The sequence below is a fragment of the Typopeltis vanoorti genome, chromosome 4 (genome assembly GCF_054136105.1).
Source record: "Typopeltis vanoorti isolate ZY-2024b chromosome 4, IOZ_Tvanoo_1.0, whole genome shotgun sequence".
NCBI lineage: Eukaryota > Metazoa > Arthropoda > Arachnida > Uropygi > Thelyphonidae > Typopeltis > Typopeltis vanoorti.
This window is the reverse complement of record NC_143552.1, coordinates 25375384-25394351: the sequence shown is the minus strand read 5'-3', so window position 1 is coordinate 25394351 and position 18968 is coordinate 25375384. Positions and strand designations below refer to the sequence as shown.

The following is an 18968-nucleotide window of genomic DNA, read 5'->3' as shown; positions in this document are numbered from 1 at the left end:
GATTTGAATTTAAGTGTAAAATTTATGATTCTAAAAAAATTAAATGTTTGTTTTTGTTAATCAAAGGATATATTTTGCCTGAATCTCTTTTACTGCACCATTCATAAAATATTCGAACCAAAGCGGGTGAATTAAGTAAGTCAAATATACTTGGCCAGTATATATAATAACAACGTATAAAGGAAGGGTAATTGAGAGTTGGTTTATCTTCAATTCTTGAACTAATTCAAATATAAAGTGGCGCAGTCTTTAAATATAAATTTTCTTTATATTTGAATTAGAAATCAACTAGCAACCTTCTATTTTGTCTAAGAACATCATAGTGATTAACACGTCGGATCCAAAGTACAGATTGAGAAGAAGTAGGTTCCACACTAAGTCTAAGAAAATTGCAGTATATGCCTTTCCCTCATCTAATGTTCTTGTAACTTTATTATAAAAGGCTAGCATATTGCTAAAACAAGAGCACCCTTTCACAAATCCATGTTGACTCTCTCACAGATAACATTACCCTCATCTGTCCAATGCTGTATTCGGTCCCTCACTACTTTCTCCAAGATCTTAACAACTACTGATGATACACAGACTGGCCTATAATTAGACACTTCCAATCTGTTACCACCCTTATGCAATGGCACTATCTTACCTTCCTTCCATTCCCTGGGCACCTTTCCCGCAGCCAGACTTTCATTGAAAAGCCAGGTTAAAGGCACTGTCAGTTCCCTAGCACATTCTCTCAAAACTCACAGTGAAATACCATCCAGTCCCAAAGCTTTACTGACATCCAGAGTACTCAGTATCTGAAACACACTCTCGTCCTGTACCTCTAAACCTCGAACCAGCCCTATCCCTCTAGCATTAAAACTGACTCCTCTAGGATGAAATACTCCAATAAAGTGTTCATTGAACAATTCCACTATGTCCTCTGCATCAGTCAACACATTTGCATTATCAACACATTTTTATCCCACAATATCATTCTTCCACAGTCATTTCTCCTCCTACTGGCTACATAGGTAAAAAATTCCCTAGGATTTTCTTTGGATCTTACGGCCAATCTCCTCTCATATTCCAGTTTTGCTTTCCTTACCACACTAGTCACTCTTCTGGCCTGTGTCCTATATTCTTCATGCATCTTCTCTTCACCTGTCTTCTTATATCTCTTCCATAGCCTCTTTTTCGCATGCAATTCCTGTTTAATATTGTTTGTCATCCACTTTACTCCAAATTGTGTCCTCTTCTTCATTCGTGGTATACAACTTGCCATTGCTGCTAACAAATATTCTTTCACAATTTCCCACGCACTAATGATATCCCGGCCTTCGAATTCCTCCCTCCATGAAACTTCCCGAAGTTGAAGTCTAAGACTATTATAATCACCTGCTTTACAATTCCACATAAGTTCCCGTCTCTTTGATACTCCTGCATGTCTATTCATTTTCCAAGTCAAAACCATATGGTCACTCTCTCCAACTGGTGGGAGAGATGTCATCTCGGTTATTATCAACTCCTCTGATGCTATAACCAAATCCAAAACTCTTGAACCTCTTGTTCCCTCTGTTACATGTTGCCTAAGACATTTGTCCCTCAAGAATTCTAGAAATTACATTCCCTTATTGCTACATGCATCTTCCTCTCCCCAGTTTATACTACTGTAGTTAAAATCTCCCATAACAATCATTCTTCTTGCACTTGCCAAATTTAACTGTCTAAACATCTCCTGGGTCTGTAGCAACACCCCATATTCTCTCAAAATCATTTGTCTCACTTCCTTCCAAAGCCTCCACTCTTAGAGGACATAGGTTATCACTTATCATAAGCAGTACCCCACCACCATGCTTTCCCCTCCTATCCTGACAAAAAATGCTGTACCCAGCAACTTCTATTCCTGTTATTATATCCCCTTCTGTCAACCACGTCTCAGTGATCCCAATAACTTTTGGCCAGGCTGATGCTATCTGCACCACCAATTCCTCTCCCTTATTCCGGATACTCCTGGCATTAGTATAAAGCATATAAATGCCATCTCTTCTAGACTCCACTGGGCTCAGTGTTACCTGATGTCGTCTCCCTTCTCCCAAGTATCCATTCCCACAAGAGGCCACCCCTGCTATCATCCTCCATGGGACACACTGACTCGTTCAGAACAGCAATCTCTCCAGATGCCTACGTCCTTCCTCATTCAAATGTAAGCAGTCTCTCGCATACAATTCCTCTCTTTCCTCAAATGCACTCCAAGCATCCATATATACCAGTCCTCTCTTGTCACACATTCTCGCTATTATGCCATTCAATATCACTGCTCTTCTGCTCAGCTCATCATTATCATACCTAGGCAACACGCACACTATTTTTCCTCTCTCTGTTTTCTTCCATACAACCTCAAGCAAAAATCTCATATCTCTCACTGCCCGACTTACATTACCACTCAAGTCATTTGTTCCTACCATCACAGTCATCTCATCCACCCTTTCACCTCTCTTAATTGCCATTGTCACCCTTTCTATTGTTCCTCCTGGCAAACACTACTCACACATCCTATCTTGAACAGTCGCCATACATTATACCTCTTACCATTCCCTCTCTCCTATTGTTTCCATTCTCTCCTCTTCTTTCATTCCCATAGGTTTCTCTCATTCTCTCTCCTCTACTGCTATTCTCTCTCTCCTAGCATTCCCATACCTCTCTCCCCTACTGTTTCCATTCTCTCCTCTTCTAACACTTCCATGTCCCTCTCTCATTCCGTCTCTCCTACTGTTTCCATCCTCTCGTCTTCTAGCATTCCTATTCCTCTCTCTTTCATTCCATCTCTCCTACTGTTTCCATTCTCTCCACTTCTTGCACTTCCATATATCTCTCTCTCATTCCATCTCTCCTACTGTTTCCATCCTGTCGTCTGCTAGAATTCCCATTCCTCTCTCTCATTCCCTCTCTTCTACTGTTTCCATTCTCTCTTCTTCTAGAGCCCCCATACCTCTCACTCATTCCCTCTCTTCTACTGTTTCCTTTCTCTCCTCTTCTAACGCTCCCAATATTCACTCTCTCCCCTACTCTGATTCGGCTTGCATTTATCTCTTCCATTCTCCTAATCTTATCATTCATACTTCTGCTCTCATTCACAAGACATTCCACCTCCTCTTTCAGCTCATCTATCTCCCTCTGCAGGTCAGTCACTCTTAATCTAAATTCACTCTCCCAAACAAAACCATCTCCTAAACTTTCACAGTCGCTCATGCCTTCCACACTATCAACTATTATTTTCTCATTCATATATATTTTTTTCATTCTCTCCTATCACACTACTTGTCTTCCTACATTCATTCCCCGTTCCTGGAGCAGCAAGGTCGGATATTGATATTTCGAATGCACTTATTTCCTCCCACTGCCTACATTTTGCGCACATACACTCTCTCCGCTCTCTTTCACAAGCCACATATCCAATTCCCGAGACACATACATGCCGCAAGTACTGCATGCTACAAAGTCCCTTATGATATTGCTTATAATCATCATCATCATCAAATTCCTGCCATGTACCCTCAAGGGGTACATGGCAGGATATGATAGCACTACATGAAAAAAATTACATTACTAACTTCCTATCTACAATTTTTCTCCAAATCAGTCTGTTACTTATCAAGACTCCAACATTATCAGATCTTATATTTCTATCGTCTAAGGCACTTTGTACCGTATCAATCCACCTATATCTTGGTCTTCCTCTGGGTCTTTTTCTTGCCAACCTGGCAGAGAACACTTGTTTTGCTAATCTTTGCTCGTCCATTCTGTTTAAGTGACCATACCACCTGAGATTAGCTCTGCTAACACATTCCTGGATGCTGAAAATGTCAAGTTTTTTCCTATTATTCTCGTTTTTAATATGATATTGCCATTGAGGCCGTCTGTTCAAGATTCTAACCTTTCTCAGGACTCTCATATCTGCGGTCTCTAGTCTTTGGTCAAGTGTTTTACTTCTGACCCAGCTCTCAGATCCATAAGTTAAAACTGGTTTGAACATGTATACAGCTAATTTAGTGTTCCGACTAATTTCTCTCTTATTCCATATGAATTTATTCAGTTGACTTCCCACCATACCAGCTTTGCTGATTCTGTTGTTTATTTCTATATTTAATGTACCATCTTCAGTAAAAATCGTGTCTAAGTAGCTGAAATCTTTTACTTGTTCCACAGGTTCCCCATTCACAACACAGTTGACATTTTCAATGATTCTGCCTATTTTCATTGTCTTTGTCTTTTTATTGCTGACCTTGATACCATATCTATTACAACAGCTATTCAATTTAGTCAGAGAATCTTGCAGACTTGTAGCGGATTTATTTAGAAGTATAACATCATCCGCATAAAGCAAAGAGTTGACATTAACATCTCCAATTCTGATATCCTGTTTAATACCACTTTCCTTCATAATGTGATCCATATAGATAATGAATAACAGAGGGGATAATGTATATTGTCTCACACCATCCTTGTCTCACACCAGATTTAACATTAAACCATCTTCCTGTGCTTCCTTCAATTCTAACTACTGACTTACAACTCAAATAAAGACTAAGTATTGCTTGATATAATGTCCCATTGACACCATATAACTGTAGCGTATTGAATAGCTTCTCTCATGGCACCTTGTCATATGCCTTTTCCAAATCTACAAAACATAAATACAGATCTCTGTTATATTCCCATGCTTTTTCGACTATTTGTCGTAAAGTGAAGATCTGATCCTGACAACCTCTAATTGGCCTGAATCCAGCTTGTTCTTCACCAAGCTTTTCTTCCACAATTCTTCTCAATCGTTTCTCAAGTATACTTGCATAGATCTTGCCAGGAACACTCAGTAGGGAAATACCTCTGTAATTCTCACATTCAGTTTTATTTCCCTTTTTATATATGGGTACTATTAGAGCTCTACTCCAATCATTGGGAATTCGTCCCTCTGTCCAGGCTTTCTGAACTATGCAGTGCAGCCACTGTAAGACTCTTGTATCACCATACTTCAGCATTTCTGGTCGAATATCATCTACTCCTGCTGCCTTTCTGCATTTCAAGCCTTTGATGGCTTTTTCTACTTCAAGTATGGATATATATTCCTGACTGCATGCTATTGAGTGTATTTTACCACTGTGCTATCACTGCTTGTTTCATTCAGCAATTTTTCGAAGTAATTACCCCCATACTTCAAGGATATCTTTTTCTTCCTTTGATGTCACGTTTATCATCTCTAACTCCTTTTACAGCACTCTTTTCTCCATTCCTAAGCTTCTTCAACAACCTCCAGAATATTTTGCCACCTTCTTGATATTTATTTTCTATATTCTTGCCAAAGTCCTCCCATGACTTTTCTTTAGCTAGTTTTACACAGTGTTTAGCATTCTTGCATTTGTCTCTGTATTCTCTAATAGCACAAGCTGACTTATTTGACAGGAACTTCACTGCCTCTTTAACTTCCTGTGTCCACCAGGGAGTTCTGATTTTTTTATCCTTGCAGACAACCTCACCACATGTCTCTCTGGCAGAATCAATCAATGTTTTCTTCAGAGTTTGACACTGAATTTCCAAGGTTTGATTCCTGTTCTCAAACTCTTTCATTTTTTCTTCAATGATCTTTATGTATTTTAGTCTACAGTTCACATCTGAGAGTTGCTCAACTTTTATTCGCTTAAAAATTTCTTACATGTTATTCTTTTCAATATGAAATTCAATTTTATCCTGCTCAAGACTAAATAGTGATCGCTTCCAATTTCAAATCCTCTGTACACTCTGGTGTCCTGCATCAGGGAGAAAACATACATCACTATGAACAATAATATAGTCAATGAGACTTTTCTTATTCCTTGCCTCTTCTCTCCATGTGAATTTGTGCACATTTTTATACTGGAACATGGTGTTAGTAATAACCAGTCCATGTCCCGAGCAGAAATCCAACAGATATTTGCCATTATTATTAGCTTTGCTCTTTTCTCCAAATTTTCCCACAATATTTTTGTATGTCTCACAATCATTTCCTACTCTGCTATTTAGATCCCCAACAAGGACCAACTTTTCCTTTTTCATTGTGTCAGTTGCTTTCTCTAAAGCATGAAAAAATTCCTCTACTTCTACCTTAGTAGAACCTTCTGTGTTACCATAAGCACAAATAAGTCTCATTGTCCAGTTCCCTATTCTCATATTTGCCCACATTACTCTACTTGAGACTGACTGCTATTCAAGAAGATTAGCCTCGTATTTTGTGTTGAATACTATGGCTAAATAGAGTTCTTAAATGTGCGGAGAACTTGGCGATATGCCACTTTCGACTGCAGCTGAATCCACCATCATTCCTTACTGCCAAGCAGCGTAATCGTTAATTATTCAATTAATAAATTCCGTTAAATAAATAAGAAAAAAAGTACAAACAATTACAAGCAAAACAAAACATTTAAGTACACTAAATAAAATGAAATATAACTAAATACAGTAATGAAAACTTAGCTTCGTTTTGTCTTCCACTGTTATGCATTCAATTCCGATGGTAACCAAAATATATTATATCGCGACAGGAACTAACTTCCAAAAAACAACCACTGAAATACGCTCGTATTCAGAGAAACAATTTTGCACTCATAAACATTGAAAAACAGCAACTAACTTCCAAAAAACAACCACTGAAGTACACTCGTATTCAGAGAAACAATTTTGCACTCATAAACATAGAAAAACGCGGGGAAAAACGGACTATTCACCGAAGATGGTAAATTAAATATGGAAATAGACAACAGAAATCAACAAAGTTGGTATGGTAGGAAGTCAACTGAATAAATTCATATGGAATAAGAAAGAAATTAGTCGGAACACTAAATTAGCTGTATGCAAGACAGTGTTCAAACCAGTTTTAACTTATGCATCTGAGAGCTGGGTCAGAAGTGAAACACTTGACCAAAGACTAGAGACCACAGATATGAGAGTCCTGAGAAAGATTAGAGGCGTAAACAGATGGCATCAATAGCAATATCATATTAAAAACGAGGATATTAGGAAAGCACCTTGTCAGCATCCAGAAGTGCATTAGCAGGGCTAATCTCGGGTGGTATGGTCACTTAAATAGAATGGGAGAGGAAAGATTAGCAAAACAAGTGTTCTCTGCCAGGTTGGCAGCAAAATGACCCAGAGGAAGACCAAGATATAGGTGGATTGATACGGTATAAAGTGCCTTAGACGATAGAAATATAAGATCTGATAATGATAATATTGGAGTCTTCACAAGTAACAGACTGATTTGGAGGAAAATTGTAGATAGGAAGTTAATAATGATGTAAATTTTTCATGTAATACTATCATATCCTGTACACCCCTTGAGGGTACATGTCAGGAATTTGATGATGACATATGCATTACTTTGCTTGGATATGTTTACTTAGTTCCGTGAAGTTGAGGAGAAATTCAAAAAGATTTACTGATAAGTAACCAAGATTATATCTAAATTTTGAATTTTGCATCAGAAGCCAGATGCAAAATTCAAAAGCCAGGAATATAGTCTTCAGAGTTTAAGAAATGGAAAGAGGAGATAAGAGAAGTATATATTATTCTATATAGAAGGGAAGTTTTATAGCACTTGCCAGATGTGTATGTGTGTGAGGGAGTGGAATTTAAGTCATCCCTAGAAGCTGAGTAAGGGTAAAGTCAGGAAGCTTGTGAGGTCTGGGTTCTTCTCATGACGTGCGTTAGTGAATCGAATCATCTAGTGGGTATTGTGAATGCATCTTCAGCATATGTTTTCAAAGAGAAGTTATTAAAATGTGTGTGTGTGTGATATCAAAGATATTATAGTTCATGTCTAAAATACTTGAAATGCAATGTTCCGAACATTTGACTAGAAATGATTGATTATGTGATCAAAATGATAGACTTATTATGGGGTACCATAATAGGTCTATCATTTTGATCACATAATCATGTCTACTAAATGTGTGATGACCTAACACAGCTGATACACAACACAAACTGGCAATCTCCTCAAGGATCTCTGCAGTTCACTGAAAGAAATTAATGAAAGGTCACTTAACTTCAAAACATGTTGCTATTCCAAAGATATATAAATATCCTTGAAATGACCAAATTTTAGGTGTAAAGTGTGATTCATCACTCCAGAGAATGCATTTCCACTGCTCCATAGTTAATTGGCTGTGAGTTTACACCTTTCCAACTGATGCTAGGCATTGCCCTTTGCTGATGTTAGCATCCTGTGATAGTGTCATATTGAAAGTCACTGAGCTCTTCAGTACCTCCCATTTTAATGTTAGTGTTTGCTTGGAAGATTGCAAGACTGTAAGCTGGCTTTTATAACTTTATGAGCCATACTTGTGATGTATATAACCATATCCACTACTATGAATTAATATTTGGATATTTTTGATCAGATAGTGTATAAATGTTTTGGAAGGATGCCAGCTAAAACCAAAATAGTGAATCAGATATATTGATGATGAGTTCCTTATGTAGCAAGGCTCCAGGGGAGGGAGCTTGATTATATCTTAAAATGACTGTCTCTCAGATTTTTGGTAAATTGGTACCACCATACTTGTTGAGTTTTGGAGAATGTTTTAAAGCTGCTGCTGATTCCAAAAACAATCTCTTATTTCTAATGGCTTCTGTGTATTACTTGTTTTTTTACCATTTGATCCTATGTAAAAGAGTATCCAAAGCATGGTCTACTAGTCATCTCAATTGGGCATAACGATAGTGGCAAATGTATTTTTTATGTTCTTCAAGGCACATTTTAGCAGTTCTTCTTGTTTGTCCATAGTAAGCCAGCTCACAAGTACAGGGCACTTCATACACTCCTGGGTGTGAAAAAGGAGAGGGAGGTTGTCCTTGGTGAATGGATGAGAGAGATGCCTATTTGATATATGGTTTAAATGTGGTGCAGAGCTGATATTTATTAACCACTTTAAGTATCTTTTCAGATGTGCCCTGAATGTATGGAATGGCAACAGTTTTGCTGTAGTCTTGCATATTAGGCAACGAAGGCGTTTCTGGGGAATATTTGGTATTTTGTCTATTCTTTGGGGATTATAGCCATTGGCTAAAAAAAGTGTGCGAGTGAGTTCAGAAGTAAGAGCATTGTCATTGGAACAGATAGCTCTCTGTGAGCTATGGTTTTTAGGATGCCATGTTGTTGTTGAGTTGGATGGCGGTGTGATTGCTTGTACAAATATCTCCCTATATGTCTAGATTTTCTATAAACAGAAAAATATAATGAAGCATCAGGAAGACATGTGACTAGTTCCATTATGAAATGGATTTTAGGATTATTACTTGTGTTTTTTTCTCTCTCTTTATCCAACAATAGATAAATAAAGTGAACTAAGATCGATAAAGAGGAACTAAGACTTTAGTTCTTTTCTTAATATTCCGTGTTGTGAATTAATACTGTCAAATAAATCAACACAAACTTCCCACACATAAGCCTTTCTACTCGCCTACAATCTTCATCACGCTACTACCTGTCATAGAAATGTGGTATCACCAGTGCTACTGTAAGTAACAGGACATACACCATCTCAGCTGAAAAGGTAAAAACTTAGTGTGAATGGATTAGACTATTATATAAAATAACATAATTGACAGAATAGCCTATCAATCATGTTTCATCAATCAAAACAGCAGAATATAAGAAATAAGAATTGCACAAAGCCTGCACTATATGTTACAATCACCAGTGTCATTCACTATTAAAGGAGCTAGGCATTTGCAAAGGATGTTTGGTTTCTTTAATTTGTCATTCAGGAGCAATTTGAACATATTAAAGGTGTAGAGAGGGAAAAATGCATCTAAATTGGGCTTACCATTTATCCAAAAAGGGAGGAAACATAGCATTTTATTGCATTAGACCAAGATGCTTTCATATACTAGCTCTGTCAAAAAGTTCATATCAAAAATAAACATCTGAAACAATTCACACACTTATATGTGCTATACAAACCAAGATGTAATTACCTCATTACATGTGAAAGGCAGTATATCAATCAGATCACAAGTTATGCGTTCATTTGACTTCATTAATGTGAGCATCATTAACTGTTAACCTGAAGTTTAACAGCTCTATGTAAAAAAAAAAAATATTTTTTGTCTGTTTTCATCAATTTATTTCTGGCAAGAATAAAGAGGCTGCAAAAATAGTATGTATTATGAATTCAAAAACAATTTTATAGGTATGATGGTGGTCTGAAAAGTTCTTGGCCTCAACCATAGATGGCAACACTATCAGCAAGATTTTTTTTTTTCGAAGTTGGTACATCTGTCATAAGCATCCATGAGAAATTGCAAGTCATTCTATCAAGTAGTATGAAACAAACAGCTGTCTGAAGCAAAAGTGTTGTCTGTATCCCTTGAAATGGATAAATTGAGTATCATGTTGTTATAAAATTCTTTGTAAAAGAAAGCTTAACGCCAAAAGAAATTTATTTGAAGTTCATAAAAGTATATGGGCACTCTTCTGCTTTGTTTTTGACAATTAAGAAATGGGCTGCCGAGTTTAAACATGGCCGTATACCAGCCTTGAAGATGATACACATGAAGGGACATCCAAAAAGTGTAACAACAGCAGAAATCATTGATCAAGTGCATATGGTATTGGATGACCAGCAAGTCAAAGTGCGTGAAATTGCTGAGACTATAGGCATTTTAAAAGAATGTGTAGAATATATTTTGCATGAAGAATTGCAAATAAAAAAGCTTTGCGCAAGATGGGTGCCATACTTGCTCACAGCAAATCAAAAACACACTCACATGAAAATCTCTGAACATTGCTTGGGGCGTTTTAACAAGAATAAAACTGATTTTGTGCATCAATTTATTACTATGGATGATACTTTGATTCACCATTACATACCAGAATCCAAAAAGCAGTCAAAACAGTGGACAGAAGCTAATTGTTCGGTGCCAAAGAAGACAAAGTCAGTTCCATGAGCAGAAAAGGTCATGGCATCAGTGTTTTGGGATGATAAAGGTATTTTGTTTATTAATTATCTTGAAAAGGGTAAAACAGTAACTTGGGAATATTATTCTGATCTTTTAACCAGATTAGACGAAAAAGATTCGTGAGAAAATACCCGGTGTGCAGAAGAAAAAAATCATCTTTCATCAGGACAATACATCTACCTACAAAGGTGTTTTGGCAATGGGAAAATTAAGGGATCTGCACTATGAATGTTGGAACATCCACCCTATTCCCCAGATTTAGCTCTCTCTGACTTCTATCTCTTCCCAAGACTGAAACTCTTCTTTGCTGGTCAGTGTTTTTCTTCGAATTAAGAGGTGTTGCAACTGTATGGGAGTATTTTGCACATCTTACTGAGAACCACTACATTCATGAGATAATGGTGCTGGAGCATTGCTGGAATAAATGTATTAGTCTTAAGGAAGATTATGTTGAAAAATAAAAACAATTTTGAAATTATAAATTTGTTTTTTTATTGTTAGGCCAAGAACTTTTCAGACCATCCTCATATATATCAGTATAATTATTAAGTTATTTTCTTTTAAATTCATTGGAATTAGTACTACCATAGATGTTTTCCTTGTGATACCCAAATGAAAAACACTTTCCTCCTCTAACTGAAAATTAAAAGTAGCAACTGAAAGTTATTGCCAAGTAAAGTACAATTTTAGTTGGAATGGCAGATTCTCAAAAGTGAATTATCTTTTAACTGTTTAGTTAGATAATTAATAAATTATTATTCAAAAGTTATGAATGAATTATGAGTATGTTCTTTCTTTCTTGTGTATTTTTTTTTACTAAGAATTTAAACAGACAACGATTTGGAAAATGGATTGGTTCGGTAGCTGTGGATACTAATGATGATTGGATGGTAAGCATGTTTATTCTTTTTGGTATTTTTATGTTCATTTTTATGTTCATATATCCATCAAAGTGATGGATAAAAGTGCATTTTAAACATGGCTTTTTTTTTTTTTTTTTCATATCATCATTGTCATGAAATACCTAAGAAAATTAAGGATTAAGGGTCAAAGCTGTATAACTGAGAGGGGAACTCCACATAGCCTTTAAAGGAATGCGGAGAACCGACCAGGGCTTCTGGCCTAATGTCCAATCCTCACCTTCTCGTGGTGCACCCTGTTGGGTATCTACTTTGATACTGAACGAACGAGGATGGGCTGGCAATTTGGGATTTAGCCAACCAAATTGTATTCTTATTGGCTTAAACCAATATAGAATATGATGGTACAACATGACAAAATTTCATGCCGGCTGGGGCATCACCCGGTTAAACAAGGCCCCTGTTGTTTTCGGCAGGGAACCAGGCCGAACATCGAAAAATCAGCTACTGGAACAAATCTGAAAGCACACCCCAACTCAACATCACCAGAGTTAAAGATCGGTACTTTCAACATAAGTAGCCTGAATGGCAAAGAAATGTAGCTAGCTGAAGAATTAGATAAATACCAGATCAACATAATAGGAGTGACTGAAACAAAAAATACAAAAACTGGTGAGATCTTTCTGAGCAATAAATACAAAATGTTATATTCAGGAAATGACAATCAAGGAAAAGAAGGAGTAGCCGTAGTATTCAACACAAAATATGAGGCTAATCTTCTTGAATGGCAGGCAGTCTCAAGTAGAGTGATGTGGACAAATATCAGAATGGGAATTGGATAATGAGACTTATTTGTGCCACAGAAGGTTCTACTAAAGTAGAAATGGAGGAATTTTTTTATGCTTTAGAAAATGCAACTGACACAATGAAAAAGGAAAAGTTGGTCCTTGTTGGGGATCTAAATAGCAAAATTGTCAGACATACAAAAATATTTTGGGAAAATTTGAAGAAAAGAGCAAAGCTAATAATAATGACAAATACCTATTGGATTTCTGCTCAGGACATGGACTGGTTATTACTAACACCATGTTCCAACATAAAAATGTGCACAAATTCACATGGAGAGAAGAGGCAAGGAATAAGAAAAGTCTCGTTGACTATGTTATTGTTCATAGTGATGTATGTTTTCTCCCTGACGCAGGACACCAGAGTGTACAGATGATTTGAAATTGGAAGTGATCACCATTTAGTCTTGAGCAGGATAAAATTAAATATCATATTGAAAAGAATAACATGTAAGAAAATGTTAAAGCGAATAAAAGTTGAGCAGCTCTCAGATGTGAACTGTAGACTAAAATACACAAAGATTATTGAAGAAAAAATGAAAGAGTTTGAGAACAGGAATCAAACCTTGGAGATTCAGTGGCAAGCCTTGAAGAAAGCTCTGATTGATTCAGCAAGAGAGGCATGTGGTGAAGTTGTCTGCAAGGATAGAAAAATTAGAACTCCATGGTGGACATAGGAAGTTAAAGAGGCAGTGAAGGAAATGAAGAAAGCATATCAAAAGTTCCTGGCAAATAAGTCAGCTTGTACTCTTAGAGAATACAGAGAGAAATGTAAGAAAGCTAAACACTGTGTAAAACTAGCTAAACAAAAGTCATGGGAGGACTTTGGCAAGAACATAGAAAATAAATATCAAGAAGGTGGAAAAATATTCTGGAGGTTGTTGAAAAAGCTTAGGAATGGAGGAAAGAGTGCTGTAAAAGGAATTAGAGATGATAAAGGTGACATGAAAACGGAAGAAAAAGATATCCTTGTAGTATGGAGTAATTACTTTGAAAAACTGCTAAATGAAACAAGCAGTGATGACAGCACATTGGCAAAAAACACTGACATGCCATGCAGTCAGGAATACATATCCATACTTGAAGTAGAAAAAGCCATCAAAGGCTTGAGATGTGAAAGGCAGCAGGAGTTGATGATATTCGACCAGAAATGCTGAAGTATGGTGGTATAAAAGTCTTACCATGGCTGCACTGCATAGTTAAGAAAGCTTGGACAGAGGAACGAATTCCCGATGATTGAAGTAGAGCTCTCATAGTACTCATATATATGAAAAGGGAAATAAAACTGAATGTGAGAATTACAGAGGTATTTCCCTACTGTGTGTTCTAGGCAACATCTATGCAAGTATACTTGAGAAATGGTTGAGAAGAATTGTTGAAGAAAAGCTTGGTGAAGAACAAGCTAAATTCAGGCCAAATAGAGGCTGTTAGGATCAGATCTTCACTTTACGACAAACAGTTGAGAAAGCATGGGAACATAACAAAGACATGTATTTAAGTTTTGTCGATCTGGAAAAGGCATATGACAAGTTGCCAAGAGAGAAGCTATTCAATACGCTACAGTTATATGGTGTCGATGTGGCATTATATCAAGCAATACTTTGTCTTTATTTGAGTTATAAGTCAACAGTTAAAATTGAAGGAAGTGCAGGAAGATATTTTAATATTAAATCTGGTGTGAGACAAGGATGTACATTATCCCCTCTGTTATTCATTATCTATATGGATCACATTATGAAGGACAGTGGTGTTAAACATGATATCAGATTTGGAGATGTTAATGTCAACTCTTTGCTTTATGCGGACGATGCTATACTTCTAAATAAATTCGCTACAAGTTTGCAAGATTCCCTGACTAAATTGAATAACTGTTGTAATAGATATGGTATGAAGGTCAACATTAAAAAGACAAAGACAATGTAAATAGGTAGAATTCTTGAAAATGTCAACTGTGTTGTGAATGGGGAACCTGTGGAACAAGTAAAACATTTCAGCTACTTAGGAACGACTGTTAGTGAAAATGGTAAATTAAATATGGAAATAAACTACAGAATCAACAAAGCTGGTATGTAGGAAGTCAACTGAATAAATTTATATGGAATGAGAGAGAAATTAGCAAAAACACTAAATTAGCTGTATACAAGACAGTGTTCAGACCAATTTTAACTTATGGATCTGAGAGCTGGGTCAGAAGTAAAACACTTGACCAAAGACTAGAGACTGCAGATATGAGAGTCCTGAGAAAGATTAGAGGCATGAGCAGATGGCATCAGTGGCAATAGCATATTAAAAATGAGGATATCAGGAAAGAACTAGACATTGTCAGAATCCAGGAATGCCTTAGCAGAGCTAATCTCAGGTGGTATGGTCACTTAAACAGAATGGGCGAGAAAAGAATAGCAAAACAAGTTTTCTCTGCCAGTTTTCTCTGGCCGGAAAACGACCCAGAGGAAGACCAAGATATAGGTGGATTGATAAGGTACAAAGTGCCTTAGACAGTAGAAATATAAGATCTGATAATGTTGTAGTCTTGACAAGTAACAGACTGATTTGGAGGAAAATTGTAGATAGGAAGTTAGTAATGATGTACATTTTTCATGTAGTACTTTCATATCCTGTTCACCCCTTGAGGGTACATGTCAGGAATTTGATGATGTTGATGATGAACTTTTTTCCACAACAGTTAATCCAGAGGAATTTATTACACTAGATCATGCAACAAACCAAGATGACATTATCTTAAATATAAGATAGTTATAATCAAGCAGCTGGGATTAAAGAAAGGAAGAAATAGCTATACATTTAACAATAAACACATAGTTAACTTTGTGTTAAATTTGGTGAATCGCAGGTAGTGTCAAGAAGAGCAATGTGGGTAAATTTCAAAATGGGGAATTGGATAATGAGACCTATTTGTGCTTATGGTCCCACAGAAGATTCTTCTAAATAATATAGAACAGTTTTTTTGAGTTGCTAAAGAAGGCAACATGAATGTGTTGCCTACTTTAGATGAATAATGTGGGAAAGGGAAAAATTGGTCTTTGCTGGAGAACTAAACACCAGAAATATTTAGGAAAAATGTGGAGAAATGAGGAAAGGTGATAATAATAGTAGCTACCTACTGGATTTCTCTTCATGACATGGATTTGTTATTGCTAATACCATATTGTAACCTAAAGAATTTCATAAATTCACATGGAGAGGACACTCAAGAAATTAAGGAAACTGTGCTATTTTATAGTGATATCTTCATGCAAAATCAGGATATAAGTAAATGTGTAATTTGAAGTGATCACCATTTAGTTTTGAGTAGGAAAAATATAATAAGACAGAAATGAGAAGTGTGGTAAGTTTTAAAAAGAGTCAGATTTGAGCCATTTTCAGAGATGAACTGTAGACTTGAATTTACAAATACTACTTGTAGAAAAAAAATTAGCATTGGAAAACAAAAACCAAGCCTTGGGGTCTCCTTGTAGAAAAATCCTAAGAAAACATCGATTGATTCAACCAGGGTTGTATGTAGTCATGTTATTTGCAGTGATAAAGCAGCAATCCTGAAAAAGAAGATAACAAAATGAAAGTTTTTTTGTAGATAACTCAACTGATGTACTGATAGAATAACAGAAAATTGTAAAAAAGCCATATGTAAAATTTGCTAAACAAAAGTCATGGGAAGACTTTAGTAAGTACAGGTAACCCTCATAACGTGGTTTCGATATAACGCAGTCTTTGTAGTATCCCTTGTTCAACGCGGTTTCGATAATGTGTGGTCTACAATTTTTAGTAGCTCTTTTTTTTTTTTTTTTTCATATTTTTCACCGTGGAACTTAAAAATCAAATTTTACTTTCATCCTGCTGATGTTATTTTTCCTCAGGACCACAGTTTCTATAGCATACATCATAGCTGGCCTCACTACTGCCCTATAGACTTTGCCTTTCAGATTGATCGGCACCCTCTTATTGCATAACACTCCAGCTATCTCTCTCTCCAGTTCCTCCAACCCACTTGTATCCTGCATTCCACTTCCTTCTCAGCTCCTCCATCTTCTTCCACTGTTGAACCTAAGTATCTAAAGTCCCTCACCTTCCTGATGACATTTCCTTCCAGATCTGTCTCCTGGCTGCCGCCCACTGTGCAACACATACTCTGTCTTACTTCTACTCAGTCTCATACCTCTCTCTCCCAGTACTTTTCTCCATCTTTCCAGTTTAGTTCCTGCTTCTTCTCTTGAATCTGCACACAGCAAGATGTCATCTGCATACAACATTGTCCAAGGCGCATCTTCTCTCACCTCCTCCATCACAATGTTAAACAGAAAGACTTAATGCTGACCCTTGATGCAAGCCAACTGTTACTTGAAAACTTTCTGTCTGTCCCAGACAGGTCCGAACACTTGTCATCACATTTCTGTACATCTCCTGCACCAACCTGACATACATCTCTGGAACCTTCTCCCTCAGACACTTCCAGACTTCTTGCCTTGGCACTCTATCGTATGCTTTCTCCAGATCAATAAATGCCAGATATAGCTCCCGTTGTTTCTCTCGAAACTTTTCCATCATCTGCCAAAGATAGCATCTATTGTTGATCTACCAGGCATGAAGCCAAATTGTTCCTTTGCAATCTCCACCTCCTCCCTCAATCTACCATCAAGAACCCTTTCTAGGATCTTCATTGTATGGGACATCAACTTTATTCCTCTGTAATTTTTAAAGTCTTGTGCATCCCCTTTACCCTTGTAGATGGGGACAAGAGTACTCTCCCTCAATTCCTCAGGTATATTTTCCTGTTGGCAAACTTTCATGAACAGGTCCCACAGCAGGTCAATTCCCTCTTCCCCCAGTGCCTTCCATGCCTCCACTGGAATTCTGTCGGGGCCCACCGCTTTTCCATTCCTCATCCTCTTCATGGCCTCCGTCACTTCCATTCTACTGATGTTCTGCACCATCCCCTCAGAAGGCTGCCCATCTCCTCTGTGAGTCCTTTCATTTTCCTCATTCAAAAGTCCCTCAAAGTATATTTTCCATCTGTTTCTTATGTCCACATCCCTCCATAATACTCTTCCTTCAGCATCTTTGATCTGCCTCACATGTAAGATGTCCTTAGCTGCTTTATTTCTACATTTTGCTAGTTGGTAAATTTTTCTCTGTCCTTCCTTTGTTTCTAATTGATCATACAGATCTTGATATGCCATGGCCTTCGCCTGTGCTACAACTCTCTTGGCTTCTTGCTTTCTCTCTCTGTCCTCTTCCACTCTTGACTCATCCCACTTCTGCTTTGCCTTTCTCTTAGCTGTCACTGCCACTTGTACATTATTATTCCACCACCCTTCTTCTTCTGCTCTCTAATCTTTCCAAATGTCTCACCAAGCACCTCGATTGCACAGCTCAGGATTACCTTTGAATTATGTTTCCGCCAATCTTGTACACTTTCCAGTCCATCCGAAATCCTCTCTAACACCCTCTCCCTAAAACGATTCCTCACACTCTCTTCTTTTAAGCGAAACCACTTAATTGTCTTCATCCCATGACTTCCAAAGGTTCTTATCTTCGATCTTATTTTAAAGTCTGCACACAGTAGTCGGTGTTGCTGTGCTACTTGATCTGTTGGAATTACTTTGCAATTTGTCACAACCTGAAGATGTTTTCTTCTAGTCAAAATGTAGTCAATTTGTGAACTGTTGTTACCACTCCTAAATGTTATCAAATGTTCTTCCCTCTTGTAGAAAAACGAGTTCACAATTGCCAGATCAAACGCTACTGCAAAGTCCACAACCCTCTCTCCTTCCTGGTTCATTATTCCCACTCCGTGGCCACCATGCACCCTATCACAGTGTCTATTCTGTCTCCTTATGTGTCCGTTCAAAGTCTCCTCCGACAATCACCATCTCGTTTTCTTCCAGTTCCCTCATTTCTTCATCTAACACGTTCCAGAACTCATCCTTCTCCTCTGCTGTACAGCCAACTTGTGGGGCATATACACATAATACGACCACTCGCTCTTCTCCAAGACCCAATTTCATTCGCATGATCCTGTCGTTTCTTCTACCCACTTCCAGTACTTCGCCCTTCATTCTGTCACACACCACAATTCCTACACCATTTCTTCCCTCGTTATTCACTCCAGAATAGAACAATTTATATCCATCTCCCAGTTCCTTGGCCTTTCCCTCCCTTTCACCTTGTCTCCTGCACAAATAAAATGTCCAACTTCCTCTTCATGTCTGCCACCTCACTTCCCCTTCCAATCATGCTTCCAACATTCAGTGTTCCCACTCGCAACATC

General features: G+C 37.4%; 1 protein-coding gene across 5 annotated transcripts in view; it reads left to right on the top strand.

Annotated features, from left to right (window-relative positions):
- Positions 1 to 18968, top strand: part of thoc6 (THO complex subunit 6) — a 264436-nt gene that overhangs the window by 220406 nt on the left and 25062 nt on the right. For all 5 annotated transcript variants that reach the window (XM_090391702.1, XM_090391706.1, XM_090391703.1 and 2 more), the window contains exon 10: positions 11799 to 11867. In XM_090391702.1, coding sequence (XP_090247828.1) covers positions 11799 to 11867 — 69 coding nt within the window. The remainder of the gene's footprint in view (positions 1 to 11798; positions 11868 to 18968) is intronic.